This window comes from Benincasa hispida, chromosome 10 (genome assembly GCF_027475165.1).
Source record: "Benincasa hispida cultivar pf3 chromosome 10, pf3_genome.v1.1, whole genome shotgun sequence".
Taxonomy (NCBI): Eukaryota; Viridiplantae; Streptophyta; class Magnoliopsida; order Cucurbitales; family Cucurbitaceae; genus Benincasa; species Benincasa hispida.
This window is the reverse complement of record NC_143487.1, coordinates 55,444,717-55,457,142: the sequence shown is the minus strand read 5'-3', so window position 1 is coordinate 55,457,142 and position 12,426 is coordinate 55,444,717. Positions and strand designations below refer to the sequence as shown.

The 12,426-nt window shown below is 35.3% G+C and overlaps 1 protein-coding gene and 1 non-coding gene across 4 annotated transcripts; one reads left to right on the top strand and one right to left on the bottom strand.

The window, feature by feature from the left end:
* Positions 1–6,328: 6,328 nt before the first annotated feature.
* On the bottom strand, positions 6,329–11,984 carry LOC120089287 (putative NOT transcription complex subunit VIP2). 3 transcript variants are annotated; one of them, XM_090305880.1, is made up of 15 exons: positions 11,833–11,984; positions 11,093–11,238; positions 10,860–10,968; positions 10,614–10,786; positions 10,089–10,137; positions 9,756–9,974; positions 8,879–9,088; positions 8,669–8,764; positions 8,212–8,297; positions 7,938–8,123; positions 7,239–7,661; positions 7,094–7,146; positions 6,968–7,009; positions 6,720–6,864; positions 6,329–6,628 (listed from the first exon to the last, which is right to left on the bottom strand). In XM_090305880.1, exons 2-15 carry the CDS (start codon positions 11,108–11,110, stop codon positions 6,569–6,571), a joined length of 1,869 nt encoding a protein of 622 aa, XP_090162006.1. In that variant the 5' UTR covers positions 11,111–11,238; positions 11,833–11,984; the 3' UTR covers positions 6,329–6,568. The 3 variants fall into 3 exon arrangements, with proteins under 3 accessions (XP_090162006.1, XP_090162005.1, XP_090162007.1); XM_090305879.1 differs by having other exon boundaries at positions 9,756–10,137; positions 11,833–11,976; XM_090305881.1 differs by lacking the exon at positions 11,093–11,238 and having other exon boundaries at positions 9,756–10,137; positions 11,833–11,937.
* On the top strand, positions 10,860–10,940 carry LOC120089580 (small nucleolar RNA snoR35). Its single transcript, XR_005485255.1, has one exon. It is a non-coding gene; the product is annotated as a small nucleolar RNA snoR35 (small nucleolar RNA).
* Positions 11,985–12,426: the final 442 nt, after the last annotated feature.

Here is a 12,426-nt window from a genome sequence, read left to right as displayed (position 1 = left end):
ATATGCTAAGTTTTCTAAATGTGAGTTTTGGTTGAAGCAGGTGTCCTTTCTAGGACATATGGTGTCAAAAGAAGAGTATACCCACAAAGATTATTACCGATGATTTGTGAAGGATTTTTCTCGCATTGCCACTCCCTTGACCTAGTTGACTAGAAAAGGAGCTTCCTTTATTTGGAGTAAGGCTTGTGAAGATAGTTTTCAAAGTCCTAAACAAAAGTTGGTTGCTGCTTCAATTCTTACAGTACCAAATGGAATGGGTGGTTTTGTTATTTACAATGATGCCTCCAAGAAAGGTTTAGGTGCCTGTTAATGCAGCAGGGTAAGGTAGTTGTTTATGCCTCTTGTCAGTTAAAGAACCATGAACGGAACTATCCTACACATGATTTGGAATTATATCCTACACATGATTTGGAATTGGCAACAGTGGTTTTTGCCTTAGATCTGGAGGCACTATTTTAATGGAGAAAAGATATGGATTTTCACCAACTGTAAGAGTTTAAAATACTTCTTCACTCATAAGGAGTTAAACATGAGACAGCGTAGGTGGTTAGAGTTGGTGAAGGATTATGATCGTGGGATCTTGTACCACCCAGGAAAGGCAAATATAGTAGTAAATGCTCTGAGTAGGAAGGTAGCCCATTCAGTAGCTCTGGTTACTAGACAGACTCATCTCTGCAAGGACCTTGAACGGGTTGAGATTATAGTATTAGTGGGGGAAGCACTGCATAGTTGGCGCAGTTGTGGTACAACAAACCTTGAGGTAGAGAACTACTAATGCTCAATGGAGTAATCCTTACCTAGTTGAGAAAGTTTGCAAGGTAGAGTCAAGACAGGGTGGTGAGTTCTCTGTATCCACAGATAATGGTCTTCTCTATCAGGGACGCTTATGCGTACCAGCAGAAATGACCTTAAGAACAATCTGTTGTTGGAAGCTCAAAGTTTCCCATTTTTTATATATCTTGGTAGTACCAAGATGTATCAGGACTTGAAACGTTGTTATTGGTAGAATGACATGAAAATGGAGATAACAGAGTTCGTCGGTAAGTGCTTAATGTGTCAGCAAGTGAAAGCTCCGAGGCAGAAGTCAATTGGCTTGTTGCAACCCTTGAGCATACCAGAATGGAAGTGAGAGAATGTGTCTATGGATTTCATCATAGGGTTGCCCCAGACAGCAAAGGGCTTTACAGTAATTTGGGTTGTAGTAGACAAGCTCACTAAGCTAACACATTTCATTCCAGGGAAGTCTACTTTTTCAATGAATAAGTAGGCACAAATACTCATGAAAGAGGTGGTGAGATTACATGGAGTACCTGTGTCCATTGTGTCAGATAGAGACCATCGTTTTACATCTAGTTTTTGGAAGAGTCTCCAGTCAACGTTGGGTACTCGATTGGAATTCAGTACACCTTTTCACCCACAGACTGATGGTCAGAAAAAACGTTTGAACCAGACATTCGAGGATATGTTGCACACTTATGCATTAGATTTTTTAGGGAGTTTAGATTCTTTTCTGCACTCGGTGGAGTTTGCATAAAATAACAGTTACCAGACTACAATTGGCATGTTGCCATTTGAGGCCCTATATGGAAAGAGTTGCAAGTCTCCCTTATGCTGGGATGAAGTTGGTGAGAGGAAGTTTCTAGGACCTGAGCTAGTACAAACCACGAATGAGGCAATACTGAAGATTAGAGCACGTATGCAAACTGCTCAGAGTAGACAAAAAAAAATTTCCGATGTTAGGCGTATAGACCTATAGTTTGAAACCGGTGACAAAGTGTTCTTAAAAGTGTCACTTTTTTAAGGTGTTCTGAGGTTTGGAAGAAAAGGGAAGCTAAGTCCATGATTTATTGGGTCTTTTGAGGTTTTGGAGCGAATTGGCCATGTAGCTTAGCGGTTGGCGTTACCACCATCCCTTTCTTCCGTTCACAATATTGTTTGTGTTCCAATGTTGAGGAAGTATGTGGCAGATTCGTCCGATGTGGTAGACTTTCAACTATTAAGCTGAATGAAAACTTAAGTTATGAGGAGAAGCCAGTTTAAATTCTCGCTAGGGAGGTGAAGACTTTATGCAACAAAGAGATAGCATTTGTAAAAGTTCTATGGCAGAATCACCAGCTCGATGAGGCTAAATGGGAGAGAGAAGATGAGATGAGAGTCCAGTACCCAAAACTCTTTTTGGAATAAACATTCGAGGACGAAAGTTTCTTGAGGAGGAAAGAATATGACATATCAAATTTTTTTTATGTAATTTAAATTTAGCTATTTTATAATATTTGAGAATTATTTGAATTTTGGAGGATAAATTGAATTATTGTAAAAGGAAAATTCGATTTTAATTTATCAAAGAAGAATTTTGGGATTTAAATTTGATTAAGAAAACTTGGGATTTATGTCAAATTATTTTAGTTTTAATTTAATTTAAAAAATTGAATTAAAATTGAGAGTTTTTATTTTTTATTTTTTATTTTTTTAGATTTTTGGAGAAGATTTGAGATGTTGGGCTTAATTTAATTAGGCCTAATCAATTTTGAGTTATTTTGGAAGAGGAATATTTATTAGGGTTATATTTTAATTTAGAACTTAGAAGTCAAGGGGGACAAAGAATTTAGAAGTTAAGGGGGAAAAGGAATTAGAATTTTACTTTTTTTTTTTTTTATATATATATATATATATATTTGAAAAGTATTGTAATTAAGGTGTGGGGTGGGAAATCGAACCTCAAACTATGAGGTTGATAGTATGAACATTATGTCAGTTGAGCTACGCTCTTGATGGCAATTTCAAGAGCAATTTTACTTATATTTGTGTTGGTTCGAAAAAAAACAAAAAAAACTCTCTCTCTCCTTCTTCGTAATGCATGCATTGCCCCCTTCCTCAATTTTCCATTCGTGTCACAAAGGAAGCCCTAGTTGTCGTGTTCTTCGCGCTTTAGCACTCTAGCCGCCCTAGTCGTCGGTCACGCCTCATCTCGCCTGCCGTCCAGCCGTCAGATTCATTCGCTGCACCGTCGCTTGAGTCCCAGCCACTTCCTTCGCCCGATCAACCAGCCGTCGTTCGAGTGCTTCTCGCCTAGCCGCGACCTCAGTCGACCATCTAGTCACACGACGTCGTCCGTCAGTTTTCCGTCCAGGCCCTAGCCATTGCGTCGCTTCTCCCATCACCGCCTCACTTCCAGATCCGACAGTCGGTCGCCACTGCCTTGATTTTTTTTTTTTTTTTTTTTTTTGCCGGAATTTTGAAAACCTTGATTAAGATCTTTGGATTTTTACTTCGAGGGGTTTATTTACCTTTTTGTTTGGGTTAAAAATTTGTTAACCTCTTTTGGACTTTAGGTTCAAGATTGGGAATTTTAGGGGACATTGCTCATCAAGAAAAGTCAATTTAGTAAGTTTTGGGTAATTTGTTGGTTGGTTATCTTTTGGATTAAGAATAATTGAGGAGAATTAAGCTATTAATTTTGAAAATTTGATAAAGTTTGGTTGGTCAACAGATTTGGATTTTGGATTTTATTCTGAACCAAATTGGTTAATGGAATTTAGACCCCAAAGGATTAATTTAAATTTTGGACTATTGTAGATCATGGTTGCTAAATTAAATTTGGTAATTTATGTTTTAAGATTGATTCGAGTTTACTCAATAGCTTTAAGGAGATTATTCACGTGGATCATTTTTGTAATCAAATTTGAGGTAAATAATCTTACTACTAGAACTGTTTATGTGCCAGGCGATAAATTTAAGATTAAATATAAGGATTCTAAGACTGTTTGCAATGAGATGCATGAGGATAAGTAAGTTGATCTTGATTATGTTTTGAAGCATGATATGAGTGCTAGCATGAACCAAGTTGTTTTGTTATTATGATTTGTTAGATGAACATTGAGCATGATGATATGTATTTGCATATTTGTGGGACTATTTTTTATATTGCATGTTATGTTTATGATAGTGGTAGTTACTCCTACCCGTAATTAGATACCCACCAGAGGTGGTGATCTCTTTCGGAATTTCACCAGATATTTGTGTATCCTTCTAGATTCATCAGTGGTTTGTGTTTCTTTCGGGATTCACCAAAGATTGTGATCTCCTTCGGAATTTCACCAGAGGTTTGTGTTTCCTTCGAGATTCACCAGAGGTTTGTGTTTCCTTCGAAAATCATCAGAGGTAGTGATCTCCTTCAGGACTTCACCAGAGGTTTGTGTTTCCTTTGGGATTCACCAAAGATTTGTGGGTACACCTAATCTATGGTAGGGTGGGTTCAACGCCATCCCACGGAAAGTAGAGGCTATAAACATCCCACTAGAGAGTGACATCTAGAGGACATAGATGCTTAGTCTAACCTCGGTAGTGGGTTACTTACTTAGTATTTTATACTCATTTTTTCTCATATTTATTTTTCAGGTAAAGGTAAGAACACGCCGACGAATGACAAGCGGAATCCATAATCGAGCTCATGTTTTCAGGATTTTATGTTTTAAAATTTTAGTCTTGATGTTTGAACTTGAAATTTTGAGTGTTTTTGCTTTTAAATTTTTTAGTTTGTTTTATGGTTTTAGGGGTACCCTGCTAAATGGATTTAAGTTATTTAGTTTTAATAAAGATAATTATTTTATGCTATTTATTTGGTTTTATTAAGTCATGAAAAGATGTCAATTTAAATTGTATGCATATATGTCTATAGTAACGACCTAGTTTAAGTTCGAAGGAGTCAGTCGTTACAATCATGGGTATATTAAGAAAGATAAGTAAAATTTGTTTAGATTACCAAAGAAAAAAATATATTTTTTTTAAAAGTTGTTTGAATTTAAAGGCCTTTTTATAAAAACTATTTAAAAAATAAAAATACAATAAGTTGCAGTTTCTAAAAAGTAGTTTCTACAGTTTGGGTATATGTTCCAAATGTTTATATTAAATTATTAATGTTAAATTACTATATAAGATGACTATATAAGCTATACTAAATAAAAAACTAATTATGCTATTTGATAAATTAATACTATATAAGATGTAATTTAATTAGGTAAAATTCAGAAGTGATTCTCATAAATTATTAAACAATTCATTTCACCAAATAAGGTAGTTAGTTAAGATTTTCCCATAATAGCTTAGGAATGATCATTCAAACCGTAAAAATCGAACCATTTTTAAAAACCGAACCGAACCAAATCGAAAACTCAATGAAACCGAAAAATGCAATTCAATCCGGTTTGAAAAAATTTTGAAACCGAATTAATTCAATTCGCTTCGGTTTCACTTTCGAAAACCGAATTAATCGAATTAATCGAATTTAAAACCGAACCGCTTTTAATCAAAAGAACAAAACCAAATTTAAAATCGAATCGAACCGAACCGTTTTTTAATTAAAAAAGAATATAACATGGATTTTTTAGAAATGCCAAAACCGAATTTGAAACCGAACCGAATTGCATATATGCGATTCGATTCAGTTCGGTTTCACATTTTAAAAAAACCGATTCGATTCGATTTGACCACCAAACCAAACCATTTCCACCCCTATAATAGCTCTTTATGTACCCAGCACTCCCCATCTCCATAAAAATTTGATATCTTCATCCCTATTCCTTATTGTAGGGAGTCGGATCGGGATCCGATTCGAGGATCAAATCCCCACAAAAAAAAAATAATAATAATAAATCCTCTTTTTAATTAATCTTATTTAAAATCAGTTAAACTTTGATATTTGTATTGAAATTGTAAATATTTTAGAGATTTAAAATAAAAAACATATATCTAAAAATATTTAAACTTAATAGTAAAAAATTCCTGAAGTACAAACATAAATGTAAATATTTTTGAAATTTTCCTATAAGAATTTCCCAATATTTTAAGTAACAAGTTAATATTAAGTTAGTATTATTATCATTTTATTTATTTAAATCAATAATAAAAAATATTTTAACATTTCTTTATCTTGAATTTAATAAAAAGTTGAAGTTATTTATATTAGGAAATGAAATTAAAAAAAAAAAAAAAAAAGTAAAAAAATAATAACAGTATCTTTTAAGCTACTGTTTACACATCTATATTAAAAATAATAGCAAAAATATTTAAAGCGGGGTCGGGGATGGATGGGGATGCCTTCCCCTTCCCAGATTTAGGGACCCCTTTTGTGTTTCAGATTTGAAACCACCTTCAGTCAAATTGAAGATTCTTCACCCCAACCAAGACAAGGACTCTGCAGGAATTTCTGCGGATCCTGTGGTTTTGAGGTGCGAGCTTGGTAGAAATTAAGAGGCCGCCCTTTATTCAATAGAATTAATAAAAATGATAATAATAATAAATTTTTAAAAAAAAACAATTAAAAAAGGGGTAGGAAAGGCACAATTAAAAATCTAATATATCATGTAAAATAAGGAACAGCGTAAGCACTAACCGCATGTTACGGTTTTTGTTTTTTTTTTGTTTTTCCAAAAGAAAAGAAAATGAGCTCATTACAATAACAAGGGCGCCTCTATAATTGATTGCAATTACTATATTAACAACAAAACATTCATTCTACAGACAACTAAGGCTAACCAACAACCTTTATATAGGGTAAAAAAAATGAAACTTAATGTTGCGATAGAACTGGTCTCTTTTCTACCATCTCGTAGTGGAGAACGAAATTATCCTGAAGCCAATGGACGTAACTTGAGCAATTAGAATGGGCCAACAATGGTATAGAAAATTTCAAATGAGAAATATTGACAAAATCCACAAACCTTGCGGACAGTTTCGAAAGTGTGGGGGTCGAAACAGAGATATGATCCTCTTTCATACGTACTAGTCTTCACAAGTGGTTCCATGTTCGAGACCCGAATGAACCAGAACCGATGTTCTTTGTGATAAAACCAGCCTCTATTATAACTAACAAAAATAACACAAAATATTGGCAACAGCCCTTGGGGAAAATTCTACCAAATTTTAAGACTGATGACAGTAAGTCAATAATAGGACGGGGCTAGCTTACAGTTCATTCGCAGCATACAACTGAGCTTCATCTTTTGGCATGCTGCAGACAACAAGACACAGCAGAATTATATATAACAAAATCAAAGGAAAAAGAAGAGTGTAAACTGATTTAAATTTACCACACCTGAAAAACATATAAAACAGTGTCTCCAGAGTAAATTTTGAGAAGTACCCTCGCTGCAGTTACCAAAAAATTAATCAGTTGAGATGAAACTGTAGGAAGTTTTTCACAGATGTAGGAGAGGGATATGAAAGGTGAAGAACCTCACATGTAATGAAGGTGGTGGTTTAATAAGATAGCATTGCGGTACATTGAAATCTGGATCACCCTTGGCAGGCTCATCAGACCATGGGGAGCCAAAAGTCTTGTGAAGGTTATCTGCTGAATTCAAATTTAATCCTAACGTGGTCAAATCAATTCCAAGTGCAAGGGATGCAAGATCGGGATCACTCAACCTTATCACACTTAACAAACCAAGTAAACCAAACGGATCGGGAGAAGATTGAGCCGCTTGCATAGATTTCAGTCCCTGATCTCTAAATGATTGGCTAACACCAGACATATGTTGCAATCGAAACTGAGATTGACCATGAGGCTGCTGATATGGCGGGATGAGTTGGTCATAACCCATTCCAGAAGCTGAATTAGGAGAACTCAGAGGTCTTAAACCAATACCAGGAGGCCCACTAGACTGAACATGAACCAAAAAAAAAACATCGATATTGAAAACTATCAACGAAGAAGACATTACAAAACATGTAATCCCGATGAATTTTTTTTAATACATGAGAATGATTGATCTCAAAAGGTTGAAACTTGAAACTGCATTTCAGTTGAGAAAAACCAACAGTGGAAATATTTGAAAAAAAAAGCAACAGTTTGATTCCTTATGTCTGCAAAGTAACAGCTTAAGAATGAGGAGTAAACTATTTTATTTCCTTTAGACTAGAGCAATAGAATCGCACACCTGCTGGTGATAGGATGCAGCATGTGAAGATGGGAATATATCTGATCCATGTAAATGGAGGAGATCCTGATTATTTGCCGGTGGAAAGGAGACCGTGCTGTTACTGACAGCTGGAGAATGCTGTTGCTGCTGCTGGGGTCGATGCGTATAGGTGCCCCCTAGGTTAAATCCAGCAGACCTTCCAATCTGAAGATCAAAACAAGGGAAAAGTTGATAAGCACCCCAACGCCAAATGATGATAGTTAGCAAAAGATCGAGTTAAACGTGTTCTCACAGAGAACTGCTGAGACTGCATCATAGGCACAGAATTGTCGTGTTGATCTTTCTGATGAATGTCCATACCATAATCAGCATTGCCACCTGCACAAGATCTAGAACTATAATCAATAATAGAAAGTGTCCTGTTTAATATTCAAAGTAAGCAAGAGGTTAACTTATGCCATGCTATAAATTTACAATCCAAAGAGAGAACAGAAACAATTCTAACTCTCTATGAAGAAGCACCTGATCTTAATAATTGCAATGACCTGGAAAAATGAAATCTGAAATTCTTCTCCGTCTATTAAGCAATTATTCAAGGTCAACTAGGATATTTCCAAATAATAGTTCTCCAACACTATTATATTATAATCTTTCTTTAAAAAGAACTGGGTAGAGTATAGTAAACGAAGTTTTGGCTTATGATTTACATGAATGAAACCTACTAGGTAATGCAAAGAAGAGATTTGCACCTTTAAATCTAGGTAATGCTGGAAAGTCTTCATTCTGAATGCTGAACTCTTGGTTTTGTTGAACAATAGGACTAAGGCCCTGCTTTCTCAGCGAACCTGAAACAATTGCATGACGTTTCCCATAGATCAAAACTGGCACAGAGACAAAATAAACAAAAAAAAAAAAAAACCAAAAAAGAACCCAAGGCCGAACAATATCTAGCTACTAACTTAATTGTCCTTGAGGCCCTCCTGCCGAACTTGGACGACTTGTTAACTGAGGAAAATCATTAATGTCAAAAGGAGAATTGTCATTGGTGTTCACATCATTCAACATCCCCAAAGAATTCAAACTATTCACACTCTGCATGTGGTTTTGGGAAAGGGGACCTCCAGCACTAGGATAAGAATTACTCAACATAGAAATGACCTGTTGAGATCCTGAAGCAAGAACATGTCATCAACGACAAAATAGCACATGACATTTTCAGCTAAAATATAGCATGAATACAGAGGTGAGCATAAATATAACAACATAGTAATGAATGCATTTCCATTTTCTGGTCAATATAGCCTCAGAAATAAGATATTTGTAGGAAAAATGTAAAAAAGCATATCCATGGAAACATAATGTGCACACTTCACAACATAACAAATTAAATCATAAATAGCAAATGCATCACACATAAATAACAGTATAGAATAAAATAGTACTATGTAATCACGTAAAATCAGTAAATAGTTTCCTAGGCTGCATGCAACTCTTTCAAACAGAACCAAATGATTCATTTATATTCCGCTAACATCTAATTTGATCTTTATATCTTTGAGCAAAAGGTGTATAAATGGGAGGATATGACATTCTCCCACTAGCAAACGTCAAGTTTGAATTAAATTATTAATAAAAGAAATAATCAAATTCCAAGATATCGGCTCAGTAGCTACAAAATCTCAAAATACATTTGAAAAGAATACCACCATTATTGTAAGATGCATCTAGATAGCCATGCAGTGGTTAGAGAACCAAGTAGAGAATATAAATATTACTATGAGATGCTGGACAATGTAAATAATGCAAGCATTTGTCCACAAATTCAAGGGATCATACCTTGTGGTAGCACGCCACTCATTAGACGGTTTTGTCCTTGCACAGTTAAGCTTCCGGATCCACTATTTGCACCAAGGTTTAGACGAGAAGCAAGACCAGGTAATGACAATCCCCCACCCGCAGTTATACTCCTTCCTATGTTGCCTCCACTAACCATATTTCCCATTGAACTCGTGATCCGAGGACCTGCATTTCCCAAAATTGGAGATACACCCAATCCTGGAACAGCATTTCGATTACCAATAGCAGCAGAAGTAGACAGAATCCCAGGTATAGAACCACCAACTGCATTTGTGCTACTACTAAATCCAGGGTTTCCAACAACACTTATACCTCCTCTACTTGCGACTCCTGAATGCCCATGGGAGCTGCCGTGAGACAACTACAGAAGAGAACAAAACAATTAAAATGGAGCGGAAGCACACAATTATGATGGTTAGTTAGAGGACAAGATTAGGGTTCCACCTTCATTGCTTCTAGATCTTTTAATGTCATTTTATCAACTTCAATGATAAAAAAACTCCTATAGCAAGTACAATAAGTCCTCAAACAAGTATAATAAAAACATTATGATCGGGCATCTGATTTGTAAAGCTGCACTCCATCATTTCTTCGAAAAATTTACCAAATAGTAAATGTCTATACAACCAATTTTCAAAATTATAAATGAGTGTATTTTCCTTCACTAAGCAAAGTGATCATGTCTAAACTATGTTATCATTCAACAACTAATCTTTCGTGACCACCATAAATGCAACTCGAAGAAACTACAAGTAAAACTGATACCAAGGACCTCAATCAATGAACATGGCATTCAATGATGGATAAATAGCCTGAGTCCCTGACTATGAAAGATACCTGAGAAAGAGCAACAGGAAGGTTGTTTGATGCAAAACGGCCACTGGAAAGTGTTCCAGTAGGTTGCTGCACCCCACCGGATGGAACATTATTTATCGTTGAATTTCTTGAAGTTAGTGCACCTGACATGTTCTGAAGACTGAAGCTTCCATGAATGTTATGCAACCCTCCTCCTAGAAATTGAGACCCCTCTAAGTTTCATAAATTTGAAAGAAAACTGCAGAAACTCTAGGAACATGCACCCACCGGAATGATGAAAAACAGGAGAGGCTGCTCCAGACTGACCAGAAAATGAGGTAGCAAAAGATCGTCCAGTACCATCTGGAAGATTTGAAGCTGATCCATTAAGAGATGACTGCAAAGAAAAAAAGCTTTGGAAATTTAGAAATCATGTTTTCATGTACAATTTTACACTTGAATCACAAAATTTTGTAGTAGAATTATAATGCACCAACATAAATGTAGATAGCTGACTGTACATTAAGTAAACCCGACATGGCATGAGGTGAGAGTAAAATAAACTACGCAAATTTCATTCCTTCGTTGAAGACAGCAGTTCCAGTCTTTGAGAAGCCAAAAGATAGAGAAGCTATTTGAAAAGCTTTATTGCTAATCAAATTACAGCCTGAAAATAATAGTATAGTGTAAAAGTAAGACCAAAAGTTTAATAAAAACACCAAAACTAAACCCAATGCAGCTGCAGAGTCCGTATGATATGAAAAACAGGGGTACAGGTAAATAATTCAAACATGTACAATTCCCAACTGAATCTAGGCAGTTTCTTGAACTGAGAAGTAAGAAAATCAAGGCCCGCGACTAACTTCAAACCATAAGGTAGTATCACTTCCCTAAACAAACAAGATATTGCCGTCTATACACAGAAATAGCAAACTATCTACTAAAGAGTACTTGTTCAGGAATGCTTTTCCCTTAACTAACCAAAAAAGTTTTAAAAATAAATAAAGAAATGAACCCAGAATTGTCGTAATGGTTCTGAACTGATTCTTCTAATCCAAACGCAGTTTCGACTACTTCGAACTACAAGAAAATTCCTTTGAGTAGAAACACAAACGACAAGGACTTGAAAGCATGTCAGGAAACCCTTGGAACGGAGGGTTTTGATAGATGAAGAAGAAACAAGATCGGGAATCGAATTCATGGCAAATCGAAATGAGTATAACTCTGGATCGGAAAACAAATCAGGGAGATAGGAAAGAACCTGAATAGCAGATCGGAGAGATGTCCGGTTCGGAAACAAAGATCGTGTTTGTGTGCCCTAATTGAAATGAGAATTGTGGAAAAGGAGAATGAAAAAGATGGAAAATGTGTGAGAATTGAAATTTGGAAATTGAGGATAATATTTACATTCCCATTTTGCCCCCACATTCTTTAACATGTACCTATTATTTTTTTAAATAATTAAATGTAATGATTAGTTTTTTTAAGAAATTAATAGTAAGTTATTTATTCAATATCCACCCTTTGGTAATCTTAGATTTGTGTAGATTTGAATATAGAAAGGCAGTTTGAGAATCCTTTTTCTTTTTTTTTTTTTACATTCAACTCAAAAGATAGGGTTGTGAATCCATTAATCCACTATTGCAACTTGGATAGTCTTGAGGATTGATTAATTTTTTTTTTTTTTTTTTACTGTTAGAGATAATCTTCTTATTTTAACTCGAAATTTTTTTGCATTTATGTTTAATTTTTTAATTTTTTATTGAGTTAAATGCTTAAGCTTCATTTTTGAACTAAAGAAGATGATGGGCCCAAGCCCAAGCCCAAGCCCAAGTCCAAGCCCAATTTTTTGGCC

Excerpts from the sequence above, each read along its gene's own strand:
- LOC120089287 (XM_090305879.1), bottom strand. Across the intron at positions 8,124-8,211 it reads TGCAGTCTCAGCAGTTCTCT|ATTGGAAGGTCTGCTGGATT; the intron begins GTGAGAACACGT and ends TTTGATCTTCAG. Across the intron at positions 7,662-7,937 it reads CTGCATCCTATCACCAGCAG|TCTAGTGGGCCTCCTGGTAT; the intron begins GTGTGCGATTCT and ends GTTCATGTTCAG.